Source organism: Grammomys surdaster, unplaced genomic scaffold, assembly GCF_004785775.1.
Source record: "Grammomys surdaster isolate TR1022 unplaced genomic scaffold, NIH_TR_1.0 186, whole genome shotgun sequence".
NCBI classification, from domain to species: domain Eukaryota; kingdom Metazoa; phylum Chordata; class Mammalia; order Rodentia; family Muridae; genus Grammomys; species Grammomys surdaster.
In genome coordinates this window covers 2,423,372-2,443,667 of record NW_021604631.1, presented here as the reverse complement: position 1 = coordinate 2,443,667, position 20,296 = coordinate 2,423,372, and the positions used below count along the sequence as shown (strand labels likewise).

General features: G+C 36.6%; 1 protein-coding gene across 3 annotated transcripts in view; it reads left to right on the top strand.

Moving 5' to 3' along the window:
• Cnot4 (CCR4-NOT transcription complex subunit 4) overlaps positions 1-20,296 on the top strand; it is a 108,221-nt gene that overhangs the window by 57,342 nt on the left and 30,583 nt on the right. For all 3 annotated transcript variants that reach the window (XM_028768459.1, XM_028768458.1, XM_028768460.1), the window contains exons 4-9: positions 3,070-3,156; positions 3,897-3,998; positions 4,652-4,777; positions 8,353-8,477; positions 17,081-17,138; positions 19,921-20,170. In XM_028768459.1, coding sequence (XP_028624292.1) covers positions 3,070-3,156; positions 3,897-3,998; positions 4,652-4,777; positions 8,353-8,477; positions 17,081-17,138; positions 19,921-20,170 — 748 coding nt within the window. The remainder of the gene's footprint in view (positions 1-3,069; positions 3,157-3,896; positions 3,999-4,651; positions 4,778-8,352; positions 8,478-17,080; positions 17,139-19,920; positions 20,171-20,296) is intronic.

Below are 20,296 nucleotides of genomic sequence, written 5' to 3'. Positions count from 1 at the left end.
TTGTATTGATAACTTCCCAAAGCCCCCAGATTACTTCCATTGTACAACTGCTCTTGAATGAAACATTACCTTCTTTTTTTTTCTTTTTTTTAAAGATTTATTTATTTTATTTATATGTGTACACCACTGTTGCTCTCTTCAGACACACCAGAAGAGGGCATCAGACTCCATTACAGATGGTTGTGAGCCACCATGTGGTTGCTGGGAATTGAACTCAGCACCTCTGGAAGAGCAGTCGGTGCTCTTAACTGCTGAGCCATCTCTCTAGCCCCTTACCCTTCTTTTTCTTAATAACTTCAGTTAACTCAGCCCATCAAGAACATTTGACACAGGCACCACTGCTTCCTAAATAGTGACTCCTTAGTTTGCTTTTTGCTTGTACTCCATTCCATAGCCAAACAGATTGTACTCTTCATTTTCTTACAGTTGTTTTCCATTTTTTTAATCAGAGTAAAACTCAAATCCCTTATAAAGACCTGCATGACTTTATGACAGACTACCTCCCTGGCTACATATGCCACTGGTTTTTCTATCTTAATGACGACAACACAGGTTTTCTTGCACTAGGCTAAGCTCTTGATCTCCCTTGTGCTCTAAATGTTCTTGGACTAGGTAGGATGCCAGTATTCCAGTTTCAGGAGACAACGTATGTTTCATAAAAGAGAAAAATAAAAACATCCTTGCATATAACATCTTCAAAAGACAAGGATGAAGAACTCCTTGAGATAAGTCAAGAAGTATACATATGAATAGGACACTTAGATTAAAAACTAAAACTATGAACAAAATCTCTAAAGGACATTCCACTTTCCTTGAAAAGACTTACTAAATGGAACAATTCAGTGTTTTCAGTAATCACTAATACACTTAGAAACACATTTTTGATGGTATAATCTTTCTACCTATGTATTTCAAAACATATATATCCAGGAAACAATGATGAAAAGACCTTTTCTGCATGTAAGTGCTTGGGCATAGGCACTCTTGAACCTACCTGTGATCTTTGGCCTTTTAAGCCAGAAGCATTAGTATTACTTTGCAGTTTACTATGTCAGTTCTTAGGCTCTTCCTTAGACCTATTGACTATGCATTTCTTTTTTAACTTGTCTGTCAGATGATTTGTGTTAATATTAAATTTCTTGAAGTTGTGATTTTACACTACAAAATAACCTTCCATCTGATTTGTAGAATCACTAAATGTGGCAGTTAAAATTACAGATTGTTGGGGCTGGAGAGATGGCTCAGCGGTTAAGAGCACTGACTGCTCTTCCAGAGGTCCTGAGTTCAAATCCCAGCAACCACATGGTGGCTCACAACCATCCGTAATGAGATTGGATGCCCTATTCTGGTGTGTCCGAAGACAGCGACAGTGTATTCATAAATAAAATAAATAAATAAATCTTTAAAAAAAAAAATTACAGATTGTTACAGTATATGTTTTGGCAACCTCAGTACAATGAAATGATTTCTGTAAAACAACTAGTAAAATTTCATAGTATTTATAGTCACTTCTTAATTACATATTATCTATAAATTCAATTTATGTCAAAACGGAGGAAATACTTTAGGTATAATATGAACTTTCTAGCTTCCCTTAACTATAAATAGGCTTCATAGCTATATACATGTCTTACAAGACATTCAGAAGGTATACAGGAACCACTGTTGGGTAGGGCTAGTTTGAGCACGGAAGAATCCCTGGCTGTCATCTTTTGAATGCTAGGGGTGTTTCCTTCTTACTTTAAAGTCTTCCCCCAAATAAAACTTCCACAGATCTCTAAAGTGGCTCCTTCAGCGCTTCCTTTGCTACTATAAGCTCACTTACGGTAAGAGCTGCTGATGAAGAATAGCTGTGTGCTGCCAGCCTTGGGGAGCAGGTATTTTAGCTATGAGGCTGTTAGCTGAATTGATATTCTTTCAGCTGGAATACTGAATTCAGTTTCAAATTCTGCTGGCCAGAAAACTCCCTCTCAGACAATTTTCTTCTTCATTTTTTAGCTCTGAAACAGTATGGGGACGAGGTGTCATTTCATTAGCTACTATTATTGTTCTGCCAGTCAAGGGGGAAAAAGAGAGGAAAACCATTAATATTGGCTGTATATAACCTTATATTTGTAAACACTCAAAATATAGTGAGATTAGTGTGTATTAAGTTGGATACTGCTAAGAATTAATGGCACAACACTGACTATTCATCGAGAAAGAGGTTGCTGTGTGTAAAATTATAGGAAAAGAACAAAATTTAATGTTGAAGTAATTATAAGTCATGGGAGAGATTTGTATCATGTAAAATTCTGATCATATTAACCAAAACCAAGGTTTTGTAAGTTTGTAAGAAAATCTAGAATACTGTAGTATTCAAATAACAAGATAACAGAGGGGAGAGAGATACGAAGTACACATTAAGAAGTAACTTAGACAATTAGACAAAGAAATGTAAGTTTTTCAAATGTAGCTTAGCAGTAAAGATTGTGGGGAGGGAACAACCTATGAGACAATTACAAAATAAAATTTACTGATATAGGAAATTATACATACAGTGATAAATCATAGAAATAGAAAGTTGAGGGGACACTGTTAACATGTTTGGAATTTATAAACAATGCCTTAATATAATATGCAACAGATTTATGAGACATAAATGTCATTGCTTATGCCTGTTCTTTGTTTCTCTGTTCTTGACTATAATTTTGATCATTACTATCTCATAAAAATCATCTCTTAGTGACAATATAGTTTAATTTTATGAAGGTAATATCCTATAGATTATTGATGCAAATATTAGGACATAATAATGCAAAACTTCATAAATCTTAGTTCCTATAGAGTATTTAAAAAAAGAATGGCTCTTAGATTTTTTTTTTAAATATCCTATAATTTAACTACATAAATGCTCTTAGGAGGTAGCTACATTAATTAGAGACTTTAAAAATTACCATTGTGTTTAAGGGATGGTGAATGTCCCCATTATAAAGATAAAGATGTGTAAATAAATAAAATATCCAATAAAAAAAGATAAAGATGATTAAAGCAGGAACAGTTTATGCCTTATTTCTTCTTCTTTTATAGGTTTTAAAACGACCAGAGTATTTTGGGAAGTTTGGTAAAATACATAAAGTTGTCATCAATAATAGCACATCATATGCAGGCTCACAGGTAACTCACTATAGGGATTTTTGCCTTTCCACCCTAGATCTGGGCTTGACCTGAGCTGTCAGAAGGAAAATTTGCTCTCTGTAGTCAGAAAGCTTGAGGGTCAAAGGAGTTAAACAGTGTGGTAACCGCTCTTGGTGGGCTGGGGGAATTTTTATGTTTATTTGATCCCTCAGGACTTACAGTGAATTACTTGACAGAATGAGAGGGAAATACAAAACAAAAATGAACTGATGGGATTAAAAGGTGGTGGTGGGGGGTTAGTCTGCTACCAGCAACCTGATCATTAGATAATAATTTGTAATCAGAAAGAAGTTTAGATATTGAAAACTTAATAGAGCAACTTTGTAATACTGGCATTACTTAACAACTTCTACAGATGTATTTATTTTTAAGAGTATTTACTTTGATACAGTGTCTTAAAATTTTTAAACGTTTCACTTTTAAACTTTTTTGTAACTTTGATAAGTCTGTCAAACTCCTTTTAAAAAATAGGGAAAAAACAAGGGAAGATATTATTTATTTTTTAATTTGTGTTATAATCCACTTACAGCTTTTAATGAGCTAGAAAAAAGAACATTATATCAAAAACTACTACTTCTAGTTATTGATTGCCATTATCATGAACAACAGTAGTGGTAACAAAACACCCTTAGAACTTTGTAGGCGGGTTGTAAAGTACTTTTCTTTTCCAGTATTAATTTGAAACTAATAACAGTGGAATGGGATATGCTTCACTTTAGGGTCCGAGTGCCAGTGCTTATGTAACCTATATCCGGTCAGAAGATGCTCTCAGAGCAATACAGTGTGTCAACAATGTGGTGGTAGATGGCAGGACACTAAAGGTAATATGTTTCTTTTGATTCTTTTCCTGTCTTTTAAGAGGAAGGGATAAGATTGTAAAGTAGAGAAGTGTCTGGCATTTAAATGGTAACTTTGAAGGCATTTCCTTTAAAGATTTGTCTTTTAGGTTTCCATACTAACCTGTGATACACAAATTATTTAGTACTAACTTAGTAGGGCCCTATTTTATTTACTTGGAATACACATTATTTAGGAGATAATCCTTTAAAAATCTGACTTTCATGTTTTTCTTATTTTATGTAAATAGAACTGTTCTCATCAGAAAAAGATAATAGGTCTGACTTGTTGGTTTGTGTTTGGGCAAATAATCCCAGCAAATGTAAATGGAAGAAGGATGACAGAGTTAGAGAACGGAGTCTCTCTTCTTCTGTACTGAACTACTTAAGTATGGAACAGGTGCCTAGAGAAGATTTCAATTTGTAAATTCTGGAAACCATATCTGTTTTCTCTAGATCTTCTAAATAAACGTCTACAGTATATCCACCAGTAATAGCTCAGCTTCCTAGTGCTCTTAGTTATGTTTTGTTCTGTGTCTCATTTTAGGTGAAGTAAAAACATTAATCATGGAAATTCACATTGTGGTATCAATTCATATTTTGAGTCTTGTTTCTCCTACTCCCTCTTCTTCCTACAGGCATCTTTAGGTACAACAAAGTACTGCAGTTATTTCTTAAAGAACATGCAGTGCCCAAAGCCTGACTGCATGTATCTACATGAATTGGGAGATGAGGCAGCCAGCTTCACAAAAGAGGAAATGCAGGTAGTAAACGCATTTGAATAACCAATTTAGTACAAAATGACTTTTCAAGTTAAAATTCTAAAGACAAAGACAAAGATTTGAGTTTTTGAAAACCCAATATTACTTTAAACTAACATTTTCCAGAGTATCTCATAAAATGTCTCTTCTGAGTACATGGTTACAATAAAATGAGCCTGTGGTCAGCTAAATTAGAAAACTACCTTAGTAAATCAGCAAATTCATCAGCAAGATGTTCCAGAGGCTTTACTACGCTAGCATCTATTCAAAAGAGAACTTAGCTGACCACAGGAAACACTTCCAGGAGTGTACTTTAAGGAGAAGGTCAGCAGTGTGAGGGCCAAGGAATTAAGGTAATTAATTAGTTGGGGTGTTTTGTTTGTTTGTTTGTTTGTTTTCAATACAGGGTTTTTCTCTGTAGCCCTGGCTGTCCTGGAAATCACTCTGTAGACCAGGCTGTCTTGGAACTCAACAAAGACCTGTCTGTCTGTTTCCTGAGTGCTGGGATTAAAGCTGCCACCACACCCGACTGTAGCTGTGTTGTTGTTGTTGCTGTTGTTTTTGCTTTTGTTTCTTTTGGTTTACTTCTACTCTCTATAGAGTGGTCTAGAAAAATAATAATAATGCTGATATCATTTTCAAGCAGTGAGTCTCTTGATAATGTCCACAAGGTAGTCATTGTCCTATAAAAGGTGACTTGAAGGCTTAATATCCTATCTTCTTTTTTACGTTTCCTCTTCTCCTGTTTCCTTTTAATTTGTAGTATAAACATGCTTTTACAAGTAAAAAGGTTGACCATACGGCATATTAAAGTGAGGAGGATACCAAAGCACAATGCTGCGGTTCCCTTTTGTAGATGAGGACTTCAGATTGTTGCTGAATCTTTTGCTGGACTTTTGCAGAAATACTTCTCATTTAGAAGGTGGGGGGCATTCATTGCTACTTTTTATTCCAGGTCAAGCTAGAAAATATATGAGCTCCTTTAAATCAGATTGTAAACAGCTTGAAGTTTTGTCTCTTTTGACTTGGAGTTAATGCAGATTAAGTCCCATTATAATAAACAACTGATGATTCTTAACAGTATTGTCTTTGAAATCCGAAATCAGTGTTAAAAATAATGATACTCACAGGGCAGACAAATACAGATTTTTCAGTTAGTACTTTAAAGCTTTATTTGTTTATGAGTGATTTTTTTTTCAAAATGAAACTGTTTTCTGAGTATGTGTGCATGTGTGTATGGTGTATATGGGTATATGAAGGTACATGTACCTTTGGAAACTATAGGTACACATGGAGTGTCTTTCTGGATGGCTTGACAGAGGCTGTTTGGTTGATCTGAGATTGGCTGCTCAAGAAGTCCCTGATGTCCTACTGTTTTTTTCAAACACATTCTGTTTTGCTCACATATACACAGAGTCCTGAACTCAGGCCTTCATGTTTGCACAGCAGCACTTTGCCCACTGAGTCAGTCCCCTAGCTCCTGGAATAACCTTGAATCTAGATAGCATCTCAAACTGGATATAAAGGAGCATGTACTTAATAACACTCACGTGCTATTACAGTGAAAATTTGTCTAAGGATTTCCAAATCCAGGTTGATCTCCATGTAAATTTGTCATTGAACAGTAGAGGAAAATGCATGTGGTGGGATTTTAACTGCTTGTATGAACTACACCATAATCACTTATGAATCAGGCCAAGCCATAATAACTCCTGAAGTGTTGATAATGGAAAGAGTTTTATAGGTGGTTCAGGTTTTAAAGGTGAAAAATTTACACACACACACACACACACACACACAGAGAGAATCTTAAAACACATTCTTTTTACATGAGCTTAAAATTTATTCTGATAGTTTCTTTGCTGAAATATTTCTCAGTATGTAAAGAAAATTTGAGTAAGTTGTATCATAGCAAACCACCAAAACCCATTTTTCCTTGTTGCTATACAGCTCAAAATTGAGTAGCCAGCTTGGGTGTCAGAGTAAGAAGCAGAGCAGTATGTGCTGCAGAGGATGCAGTTGTTTGTGCTCAGTCAGATGATTTGATTCCCCCTCATCACTTGATTTATTCTGTTGTATTTTCATTCTGCTGCAACATATACTTATGTCACAGTTTTAAAATTGTTGATATTCCCATAGTAAATGAAATGTCCTTTTAGTTAAGACACATAGGCAGTGGTAAAAAGTTACTCAGAAGGGGTTTCATTGCCATTTACTTTTGTTTACAATTTGCTTCAGTGAATCTTTGCCTGATTTCTCCTGTCCCATTTGTGACACTGCCTACACTGACAGATGTTTTTTGTATATACATCAGGTGCCAGCAAGTTTTCTGTGAAGGCCAGCCTCATAAAGTATCTTAGGATTTCTAGGCAGTTGTAGCATCTGCCACTGTGCTCCACTGCCTCTATTGTAACCCTTCACTCTAACATTGTAGCAAGAAAGCATGTGGACCCACAGTGTATAAATGAGTAACTCGATTCTGCCCAGCAAAGCATTGTTTCTAAAACAAGAGACTGGCTGCTCACTCCTGGTTTAGAGTTAAGACATTAATTTTCATTTTATTGTTGTTAGGGAGTAGATAATAAAAACAAATTAATGGCATTTTTACCTGGTGTCAAGATGAAGGGAAATGTAAGAAAACTGTGAATTCATTATGCTGTTGATCTCTAAGTACAGCCATCTATGATAAATTTTGTTTAATCATAGATGTTCTAGTTTCCTTTTACTTGCTCTGACAAACAGCATGACCAAAAGCAACTTGTGAGAGGAAAAGGGTTATAGCTTTTAGTTCATCTTTGAGGGAAGTCAGGGCAAGAACTCACGGAGTAATGTTGCTTCCTTTCCTGCTGACCTGCTTATAAATAGCTAGTTTTCCTTTATTGCCTAGGAATAGTACTGTCCATAGTGGGCTAGGCCAGCCTCTCCTACACCAGTTAACAAGCAAGATAATCCCCATAGATGTGCCCACAGGCCACTGTGATCTGGACAGTCCCTCAGTTGACATTCCCGTCTTAAGAGATTTTAGGTTGTAAGAGATTAAAGCTAACTGTGGCATCAGAAAACTCAGTAGTGACCTATTAGAGAACTCGGTGGTAAGGAAGAAACTGGAAGTAGTTTTAAATTTTTATTACATTTTATTTATTCAGTTATGTGTATATGAGTGCACACATGTACATGCTCACATGGCATACCACATATGTGGTGGTCAGAGGATAGCTTGTGGGAGTTGGTTCTCTCCAACCATACATGTTTTCCAGGGATCAGATTCAGGTTGTTAGGTTTGCCCGCAAGAGCCTTTACCCACTGAGCTATCTCAGGACCTTCTCGTGCATTGATAAGTAAAATTGTTCTTGACATAGGGCGCTGAAAGAATGCTTTGGCCTATGGAATATCTGTAGTTTAACTTGACCGCGATAACTTGTTCTTAAAGTTTGATAGCATCATCCTCATGTTTCTTTTGACTCTGAAAAGTCTAATGTTCTGTTGATGGTACTTTTAATAATTCAGAAAGGAACCAAGCATTTCATACCTGACTTTTTTTTGAATCCCACTGCAGTTTTAATTTCTTCTTTCATTAGGCGGGTAAGCATCAAGAGTATGAACAGAAGCTCCTCCAAGAATTATATAAATTAAATCCCAATTTTCTTCAGCTATCTACGGGTTCAGTTGATAAGAATAAGAACAAAGTAACACCATTACAAAGGTATGATCTGTAAGTACTGAGTAAGTATTGATACTCTAGTCAGATGGCTTTCCTCTGTGTGTCATTCTTTTTAGTGTGTATGGTTTTTAGGCAAAAATTCATAACAAGCTCTATCATTTATGCACTGTCTTCAACTTTATAGAAATGTCAGATCATAGTTTCTGAGTGTGATTTTTATTTGACTTTATTTTGAGACAGGGTCTTAAAGTAGCTCTAATTGGCCTGGAACTCACTATGAAGACCAGGCTGGCATTGAACTCAGAGAGATCCTCCCGCCTCTGCCTTTTGAATTCTGGAATTAAAAGCATGTACTACAAGGCATGGCTAAGTTTGAATTTCTCTTGCTCATTGCTCCCTGCTAACACTTCATCTTCTTGATGCCTTTACTTTTGGCTCTTATATATAGACTACCTTGAGCCCAGGGGACACTTTTCTCATTGAAAGGAAATCAGAGATCTGGGTGCAGTGCTCACATCTCTAATCCTAGCAGGCTGATGCAGGAAGGTTACAAGTTTGAGGTCACAGACTGGGCTACATGAGAAGTTCTTGGCCTTCTCGGGTGTGTACAAAATAAGAACCCTGTGTTGGGTAGGGCAGAAGAAAACCAAGGAGACTCAGAGACTGAACACTCTTGCCACCCAACTTAAGGTTTCTCCCTGGCACAATAAAGGTAATTATAAAAGAGAAAGTGGTAGTTATCTAAAGTGTGTGTGCTTGGGTTACAAGAATGCATGGCTGTTTAGTTTAGGGAAGCAATGGTGTTATATCTGTGAGGAGAATATCACGTAGAGTGTTACCCCTGGGAACAAGTAACCTTCCTGTCTTTTACGTCTAATGTGGTTTGGGTGGTAGATACTGAATGAGTGTTGAAACAGATTTATAATTTTTAGTACAATGTCTCATGCTGATTTTTGGTGATCTTCATATCTTAAACTGTACTTTGATACAGGTTGTCAGAAAATTATATAGCTAAATAGTAATTTTGGGATTTTACTGTGTCCTAAATACTGTGATATTTTAATGTTTAGCTTTAAATAGTAGAGTCTGGTGTCTAGTAAAATAACTAGCTTTCAAATGCATCAGTAAGAATTACACAGATTATTGTTAGACTCTTTCTTCAAACATATTATGTTTAGAATTTACAGGCAGATGTCTTTGCCTTTTGCTGCTGAATATTATTTAACTATTAAGGACTATTTAAGTGTGAATGTTTATTTTTATACTCTTACACATAATAGATATATGTATGTAGATATATAAGTAGAATTAAGCATAAAACATAAAGTTACTGTATTTGATAATGTGAGGTTTATTTACCTTGAAGTTAGTAATAGAAACTAAATCCAATCCCATGTTTTGGTTTGAACAAACTGACCCTCTCCTTTGATAATTTGTACTACTCTTTCTAGATGATGAACCATGTGCTCATTCCCTACCGCTCCTGTGATGCTTGATAAAGAGATGAGAGTATTGTAGTAAACATTTCTGATACACTCAGCACTTATATGCATCACCATTCTTATTAAAAGTAGTTTTCTGTGTGATTACATTGCTGTGAAGTGATGGAATTGGAGTGCTGAGGACAGGAAACAAGGAAGCCGTGCAGTTGTAGTGCATAAGGATGGGTGTGCGGGACTTTCGTGTAGACTGAGACATTCTCTGTGCAGCAGTTGAAGATTATAAGAGGAATGATACCTGGCTGGGTCACTGTGCTTCGGACACCGAGTAGGTCTGGTGGTGAGAGTCACAGTGTCTCACAGTGTGATTGTGATCATGGCTTGACGTGGCTCACACAGTCCTTGTGGGAAAATGACGATGTGAAGTTCAGACTGAAGTGAAAGGAAGATGTAAATAAAATTTTGATGTGCTTATTTAATCTTCATGCTCCTGTGTGGCAGATATTGTCGTTATTACTGCAGATAAGAAAACTAACTTTGAGTTAAGTGTTAACAAGTATTCCACACAAATCTGCTGTAGAATCAAGATTCTAACCCACATCCTTGTCACTTTAAAGACTAGACTCATCTCATTTTGCCTTTATTTTAAAGGTTTAAACTATGCCAAAATTTAAAGGAGAAATTTCTAGAAAAGAGTTTAATGTTAGTCACATTAGTTTTATTAAGTGAATCCATGTCACAATCATATGTATTTTGACTGAAAATCTCTTGAGGCGTATTAGAGTTGTAGCTTCCAAAGAATTGATAGTGTTTTAAGCTTCCTCCAACCACAGATAGAGGGTGCTAGTATATTATCTCGTAAAGGTATTGAAAACTTCTATAGGGAATCTTATCAGTTTTTATTCCTTGGAGAGGAAGTGTATATTGTTACCATCGACACCAGCGTACTAACTGTCATCTTTTTGTGGTGCTTTGGAACAAATCCAGGCCCTTATGTATGCTAGGCAAACACTTCACCACTGACCCTTTTCTTACTGAAAATTAAGTGTGCTCTCAGAGATAGGAGCATCTGAATGCCTTACTAATAGGTTACAGAGGGAGAATTAGTGCATTACTCCTGTTATCCGAATTCTATGGCATTACTTGGTACCTCTAAGACTCAAGAAAAAAAGGTATAGTTTGTCAAAAATGCACAAGATGCTCTCAAGCAAAGCTTGTAAAGCATGAATGTGAACTCTGAAATTGTATGCAAAAATTTACATGTCCATTGCTTTTCTATGGAGGCTTTTTTTGCTGCCAGTAGAGGGCTAAAGGTCAGTGGTAGAAAACAGGGACTCTCAGAATGAGCACAGGAGCCACAAAAACGGCCTGCATGTTATGGGTCTCCTGAAAGACTTTCTTCTTTTACTGCACACAAATGACTTCTAATCTCTATTTTTGTTTTTGCATAAAACCCAGAATTATTTATTAATTAAATGGGTGACACTCTGCTAAATGTGGTTACTTGACATTAAAATTGGCCAATTGCTTGGGGTTTGGTTTTTTGTTTTGGATTCTGTCTTTAGTATCTGATTTTTATGTAGTTACTACACGTGGATAAATGGTGGGGAGCTACTAAGTGACCAAGGGGATCTTACTCCTCTTAAGTTCACTGTAGTTAAAAGAAAATTATTAGAGCCACTGATTTAAAGGATTTATTTAGAAAGTTAGAGAAAATTTTGGGGTAATTGCCCCCACCTCCACTTCAAAGTAACTACTGTCAGAGACTCAGTGGTAAAAGGAGGCTGTTTATTATGATCTTGCAAGGTGGGCCACGAACTCAAAGTGACTGGCAGGCTAATTTACCCACTCCCATTAGAAACAAAATGGTCGGTAGCATCAACATCCTCTTCTTCCCTCTCCCCTCCTCTCCTCATCCCTTCCTCCTTTTTTTTTTTTTTGGAGACAGGGTTTCAGACATGTTTTCTCTGTGTAGCCCTGGCTGTCCTGGAACTCATTGTGTAGACCAGACTATCCTCAAACTCAGAGATCCACCTGCCTCTGCCTCCCCAGTGCTTTCGCCACCACTTCCAGGGAAAACGATCATTCTTACATCCCTAGTGAGGACTCCTTCCCCTTCTTCATCATTTGCAGAATATTCAAGGAGGTTTCTTTATGTTGCCTGATTTTTATTACCCACTCCCTTCAATGCATATGCTTAGTCTTGTAGCAATCTATGGCCTGTATTTTTCCATCCGGATATTAAACTTAAATTAAAATTAAATTAAATTAAAATTAGTAAAAGGTAGCTAAAAGTCCTAGACAAACAGGCACATACTGTTTGGAACCCCTGCTTATCTGCACCCTAACCCCATTTGAAGTACTTTTATATTAAAAATACCATTGTATTCTTGTTTTTCAATTAATGAATAATGTAGGCATAAAATTTTTGTAACCTACTTTTAATAAACGTTCAAGCTCTCCTCTTGTCCATCAGAGGTAGTGGAAGAGAAAAGTTATTAGGATATGGGGAAAGGGGACCTGTTTAGTAATAGGTTTTTGGGGGGTGAGCCTTGAGCTTCTTTGGCAGCAGTTCAGTTCCATATCAGACACCAAATATGACTTAGCAGCTGCAGACCAGTCCTCTCAGCACTCAGACATCAGGCAGGATCTAGCAACTGTGGTTCAATCCTGAGGAAATTGCAAGGCTCACTAACTGGCCTGAGGCGAGGCTTTGGACGCAGCAAGCTGCCATAGCAATCTCACAGGCAGTTCTTTGATGAGTTTCTGGTGAGTTTCTCTCTGGTGTCACCACTAGTGGAGATCAACAATGCTATGTAAGGCAAACCTATACATGCGTCTTCTAAGTGAAGAATAGCAGCAGAACAAACCAAACCAAGCTCTCTGTTCATCTCCTACTGTCTGTGGGGTCATATTTATACTCCTTCATCATAGGTCCTTTCACCTGTCTGCCCCAGCAAAATATCATTTGACATAACTGACTTTCCAAATAAACTAGAAGTTTCTACTTCAGAATAAGGAAAGGGATGGATGAAGACAGGGCACTGAATGGACTGGGGAAATAGCTCAGCAGATACTTGTTACAAAAGCATGAAGACCAGAGTTCAAATCTTAAGCATACCTGTAACCTTAGTGCTGGCGGTAGGGGAGTGAACAGCTCTGAATTTTATACAAAAAATAAAGATAGAGATTGTAAATCACTTGTGTACAGTAGAAGAGAAGTGTCTTTCTGGAAATCCATAAATGCTTTCCCCACAGCAGCCTAGCTTCTGATTCATTAAGAGAAGCTGGGAGTGATAGAGCAGGTGGCGTGTGCACATGGGAGCATTACACACAGGGCTGTGTACACCACACAGAAATACAGAAATAGCGGTTTTGTAAAAAGATAAGCTTCTTCAGTTCCTTATTTTCTAGAAGAGAAGGTACATCCAAAAAACAATTTTGTATAAGTCAACTTAAATATGTCTTTTTGAAAGTTAAAACTTCATTACAGAGATACAATGTAGCGGCCCGGTTCGCCCCACGTTCAGGGGTCACCCTATATCTGCCCGAGTTGTTGTTTCAATCTGTGGGTCAGGGTCTAGCAAGAGAGAGAGTGGGGACAAGACAGAGTCTGATCTAGTCTCTTCTAGTCTCTCCTCAAGTCTCGCCTCAATTGAAAGGAAATCCTGGGTGTATATAAGCACAAGCAGGGGAACGCAGCTGAAGACATTTTACCACGTGCACCCTGCAGCTGGGGGCAATGAACAACAAAACAAGATATGTAGGAAAAGCAAGATGTTTATCAGAGTGTGCTCAGCTGTTGTAGGCTGTTGAAAACAAGTCTCTTGTCAGGGTATATGGCTCAAGATGGCTGCAAAGATGATAGCCACTTTCTGCTCAGAGTCGGCTCCCAACAATACAAGATTAAAAAAAACAAAGGCTTCACCTGCTGTGTAGGAAGGCTTGTCACATCTTTCATTGTCTTTCAACTTCAATATTAAGAATAATTCTTAGCCAGGTGAGGTGACACACCTATAATCCCAGCACTTGGGAGGCAGACTGGTGGGTCTTTGTGAGTTCAACACCAGCTTGGAAAGCCAAGGCTATGTAAGAGAGAGAGACTCTGTCTGAAAGAAGCAAAAGAAAGAAAAGAAAAGGAAAAGAAAAGAAAAATTGTTTGTTCTTGCCTGTTGTTATTAAGGCATTTACTTTTGTTTTATGTGAAGTAGCTCTAGTGATTATGAGAAAGCCATCTGAAGCATTTGCCCAGCTATCAACACTTCAGGTTTGCTGAGGCATTTATTTTCTTGCATGTAAAGAGCTAATTGTGCCACTTACAAGTTGGCCATATTTTAATAGCATAGTAGTAGGTTAACTGTTGATGTGTATTTGAAGCCTATACAACATTAAAATGTATTCTATAATGCAAGTTTTGCATGTCATTAATTTAAATATATCTTTTGTGGTATCAAACATTTAAATATCTCCCAAGTTTTTTTTTAAGACTTTGGTAAACATGAAAAAATTAAAATGAATTTAACTAAATTTATCTAAAAAAGAAAATCTATTCATTTAGTAACAGTATGTGTACATTTGTATATATAGCAACATGCCATTGAAATTTGGAATTGCTCATTATATTGGCATTTTTTTTATTTAAATTTATGTTCTGAATGTAACTAAAATAAACTATGACTGTTTTGAATTTAATAAACAATGAAACAGGACCCTCAACTTTTTTTCTGTCCCATTTTCAGTCCCTGCATGAATTTTTCTTTGGTCCTTCTACTGTATAATTGTCATATGTTAAAAAAAATTTTAAGCCTCCGTGAAACTATTTTTTGGTTGGTTGACATTGTCACTAAGGAAGAAAGGGATGTGAAAATCTAAGCATTGACTTTTGAGAAAAGTTAGGAGAGAGCAAAATTTGTCTATTTTAAGATTGCACTAGAGGCCAGTTATGTGGTTTACTCTGCTTGTCTGCAGATAGTTTTGAGCTAGGGGTTCTGTATCTTTAAAATAAAGTACTGAACTGTGACTTTGACTCCTTATAGTTGTAAACTGTAGTAACTTGAGGGACTTAGGAGACGTGATCCCTTTTCACTGTGTTCCTTCTTTCTGTTCCCTTGCTGTTGGATCATCATTAAGCAGTCAGCGTAGTTTTCCTTCTGACACTGGAATCAACACCATGAGCAGAATTTTGCGACTTGAGGAAAGAGCTTACTTCAGCTTTTGACTTCCCGTTCATCACAACCATGGAGAAATGCTGTTCATAGCTTACTTAGCTTGCTATTGTATACAGCCCGAGACCATTTGTCCAGGAGTGGTACCAGCTACAATGGGCTGGGCCCTTCCACATCAGTAATAATAATAATAATAATAACAACAACAATAACAGCAGCTCTATAGACTTTCCTATAGGCTAGTTTGATGGAGATATTTTCTCAGCTGAGGTTCCCCTTCTTAGATGACCCTAGCTTGTGTCAAATTGACTGAAAGCTGACTAGCATGCCACGTGTTTGAGTTTATACTAATAGAGCCAGAATCTATAGATACTGATGGGATATTGTTTATGCTCTGAATAAATAGAATAGACACACACTTACATATTTAGCTTTTGAAGAGTTCCCCAGCACTTGATTTCAACTTAAATTTCAAATGAACTTTGGATTAATTTAAAGATATTTATCCTTGGGATACAAATATTAATAAAACCTTTTTATGAAAATGTGTTTATAAATTTTATCTATTGGGACTTATACATACTTTTTCTGGAAATTGCATTTACTTGTATGTGTTTGTGCATATGAGTACATGCATGGTAGAAAGAGAACTGACTCGAGCAAGTTGTCATTTGTCATCCATGTGGTTGCACAAGCACGTGCGTGCACATACACACACACACACACACACACACATACACACACACACACATAAATGTTAAAAAATGTTAAATATTGCTTATTTCCAGAAGGTCTCTTCCTTTTGGGCTTTGCCTCCTTTTTTGTCATTATTTCAAACTATTTTTTTGCTTGTTTGAACTAATTCATTCCCTATCATATGACCTGTTACTCCTATCTTTAATACTCTTCTTTTCTTCCATTTCTCCTCTTAGTGTGTAAACTTTTTAAACATTTGTGTTTAAACACTTTGATAACTGACCCTAGTAGACAGTTTATCAGAGTCTAGTGTATCTAGCAGCATCTCTGAAGAAGATACACTTGGGATTCAGGTTGGATACTTGCCCTTAAGTTTGCTTAGAGCAGTTAATTGTGGTATCTGTTTGTAAAGTGACTATATAGGGAATAAAGTAATTTTAAAGAAATCTGAAATCTTAATTTGCTTCCCTATTTCTTTGGACACATCTGGGTAGTAATACTTTTGTCTTTGTTCTGAACTAAGTAGAATTAGTTATAGAAGTTATGTCATTAGGTTAGACTAGGGATTTTTATTTTGTCTTTGAATGAGACACATTAAAATGGTCTTTAATTACAATTTCTGTCTTAACCATTGTACTATATTTTTCTCTATATGAAGATAAATGTTAATGTTTTGTCAGAAAAAATGTTTTAATTAAAATATATATTGTTTATCTTGCTTGTGTATGTGTAATATGCACCCTTGCATTCTGTTCTAGAGGCAGGATTAGTATACATACAAATACTAAAAGAAACATATGGACTCTAAAAGCCCATAGGGAGGATTTCCATACTTTTTGTCCTCTGTCAAACAGAGAAAAATAAGTTAGTTACTGTTTCAGAAACTGTAATGGATGTTTTTATTGCATGCACAAAGCTAAACGATAGATGAAGATTTACTACTAATTGGAGTAGTGTCTGCTTTGGTCTTTGGAGTACTGGGGTTTGGACCCAGGCCTCTCACATCCGAGGCAAGTGCTGTCCTACCCAGCTGTATGCCCAGCTTACCATCAGAACAGCTTTAGACAGCTCTTCTTGTCCTCTCCCCTTCCCGTGAGTCATGTATTTCAGCCATAGTTTTGAAAACTGTATTAGAATATGAGTTTCTCCTGGGGTAGAGAAGGTTGAGACCTTCCCTTTTAGTTTTGAACCCTTTACATCTTATATAAGAGCTTACATCATAGTCTCTCAAAAACATTAAGATGACAAAGTATTTATTTTTACTTTGGGGAGATTTTTGGTTTTATTTTTAAATTATTCTAGAATGATTTACTCTTCCTTTTACTTAGTTTGTTTTCTTTTGCAGCCCCATTGATAAACCTTCAGATTCTCTCAGTATAGGGAATGGTGATAATTCCCAACAGGTAAGATTTTGATAAAGTGTCTTTTCATTTATTTGCTATATACTTTGCTTTACAAAGTGCTCTATGCAAGCAAATTTTCATCTTTCAAATTGAAAAATACTTGAAATACTATGCAGTTTAAAAACACCTTGATGGAGTGCTTTCTTAAAAGTATTATAGTTAGCGTCTTTTCTGTATACAATGTAGAGTACATAAGTTAGTCCTTTTTTTCTTTTTCTTAGAGTTATTTATTTTATGTACTTGAATACATTGTAACTGTCTTCAGACCCACCAGACAAGGGCATCAGACCCCATTGCAGGTGGTTGGTTATAAGCTACCATGTGGTTGCTGGGAACTGAACTCAGGACCTCTGGAAGAGCAGTCAGTGCTCTTAACTGCTGAGCCTTCTCTCCAGCCTCCAAGTTAGTCCTTTCTTAATAAGTCAGAATTCCATTGATAACCACATAGTGTTGCACAGTATCAAACTATACCAGTATCTGTCAAGTCTGCTACAGTTCCTGGTTGTTTTGGTTCCATAAAAATGGTTCCAGCTAGCTTGCCTTCTGAGTTCTTGCTTTGGAGTTATTTTGTAGGATATGTTTGCAACCAACAACTCTTCGAGTGGAGTTCAGGTGACAACTTATCAGAGTCAGAGCTCTCCTTCCATCTGAGTCTTGCAAGTCAAACTCAGGATGGAAGGCAAATATTTTTACCTGCTGAAGCATCTTTCTGGGGCCATCCACCTTAATTTTTTAGTTTATGTTTTGCAATGGGGTTTTTAACTGAACCTGGGAGCCTACTAAGCCCTTGGGTTTCAGCATGTTCTGTCCTCCCCAGCACTGGGTTATGGACAGGTGCTTCCACACCTGGGTTTTCTCTGTGAGCACTGAAGATTCAGGTTCTCATGTTGGTACAGTACGCACTTTATCTACTGAGTCATCTCCCTGAGCCTCCACAGATCTTTTTATATTGGTAAAGAATATATATTTCTAATCTCTTGTATAAAGAATGGCCAATTTCCTACAGTGTAGATGAAACTGTGTAGGTGAAACTGATAGAATTAAAATATAATATTTTGACAAATGTTTTACTCACAAATTCTATAAAATAACTTAAAAATCTGATCTGTGCCTTTCAATCTTTTGAGTTGACTTTTTTTTTTTTTAAATGCGCTACAAGTTGTTGGGGCTAGAGAGATGATTCAGTAGTTAAAAGCACTTGTTGCTTTTACAGAGGACCCAGGTTTGATACCTAGTACTATGTGATGGCTCATGACCAGTCTGCCATTAGTTCTAGAGGATCCAATACTCTTTTGACCTCTTATGACCACCAGACGACACACGTGGTACATATACTAACACAGGCAAAACATTCATACACATAAAGTAATGTAAATCTTAAAAACATTTTTTGGTTTAAAAAAACAAGCTAAAAGTAGTTACAAAGATATAAATTTTAGTATATAATTAGTGTTTGTATTTTTCTCTCTCTCTTTTTTTAATTTTTAGATGACCTTATTTACAAGCTGGCTTTATATTTGTTATGTATTGACGCTGGCCTTGAGCTCCTGATTTTCTTGCCTCCACCTCTCAAGGGCTGGGCTTACATATGTATAACCATGCTAAACAGTTTTTTCAGCCAAAGCACTATATTTTCAGATATATCTAAGAACACACACTATTTGGTACCCATCATCATATTTTGATCACATCATGTTTTGATACCAGATTTAGAAAATTCTATTTTAGAGAATACTTAAGCTCTTCAGCAGTTAGAAATTTTACTTTTCTTTTTGAAATATATCTGTTTCTGTTGCTATCATTAAGTTGTATCTTAGTGCATTATACTTCTCATAGATAAAAGTAAGGCTCATAAAGCCTCAGTTTTTACCTGAGGTGTTCACATAAAAGCCGAGTACAGCAGCGTATGGCTATAAACCCACCATTTGATTAAGAAGTCAGTTGATCAAAACGGCCTATGCTGGAGTCTGTGTAAAATCAATTTTCATTTATTCGTGAATGTTGGTGACATTAAATAAATGTTCAGTAATCTTAGTCATGCTTTTTGTTTTCCCAAGGCACTCTGTATAAACAGTGCACAGATAGAGGAGGAGAGGTCTATTACTGTCCCCAGACTATGGAACTAACTACCTGGAATTCAGTACCTCAGAATCACATAAAAACTTGTCCTTATTATAAGCACAGGGTTTTCCTTTTTCCCTTTTGTTTGTTTGGTTCATTGGTTGTTGCTTTTTGTTTTTGATGCTAAGGATTGAACACAAGGTGTTATCCATGGCTATGCTCCCAGCCTTCAGGATTAGTTTTTAATGATTGTTTGAGAAAACCTTGATTAGATCTTCCTTTACTTTAGTTAAAAACTAAAATACTTAGAATCATCTAATTTGCAAAAACTGGTAGTCACTGGAGTCAGTCACTCTTTAGTATCAATGTGAGCATTCCTGATCATTTGTCTTCGCCCCTCAAGGCTTCATTCTTGAGCACATGCTGTGTAATGAAATCCTAGACAGCAAGAATCTGGAGGTAGGGTTGGGGAGTTGGAAATTACTAGAAATAAATTGTAAAAGAATATGAGACCATTTAGTCTTTGCAGACACAAATTTCTTAAGTACATGTATAAGTTAACAAACTGTTTGATTTTCTGAAATTCCATACTTTGATTAAGAAGTCAATTGTTCTCGTTTGAAGACCACTATTTGAAACCATATTTTGCAAATGTTTTAAATTGTGGTTTATTAAGATATAAACTTATATCAAAATTCTTCCTTTTTTTTTTTAAATTTAGATATCTAACAGTGATACGCCTTCACCACCACCTGGTTTATCAAAATCCAATCCTGTCATCCCCATCAGTTCATCCAATCACAGTGCAAGGTCTCCTTTTGAAGGGGCAGTAACAGAGTCACAGTCATTATTCTCAGACAATTTTCGCCACCCCAACCCTATACCAAGTGGGCTTCCTCCTTTTCCCAGCTCTCCACAGACACCCAGTGATTGGCCTACAGCTCCAGAACCACAGAGCCTCTTCACATCAGGTATGCAACAACTTAGAAGTCATTGTCGTCGTTTCTCAAGTAAAATCTCACTGCTCTGGCTGGGCTTGGTGGCACATGCCTGTAATCTCAGGAGAGGTGGGTGGATCTAGCTTCATATGCACAGGG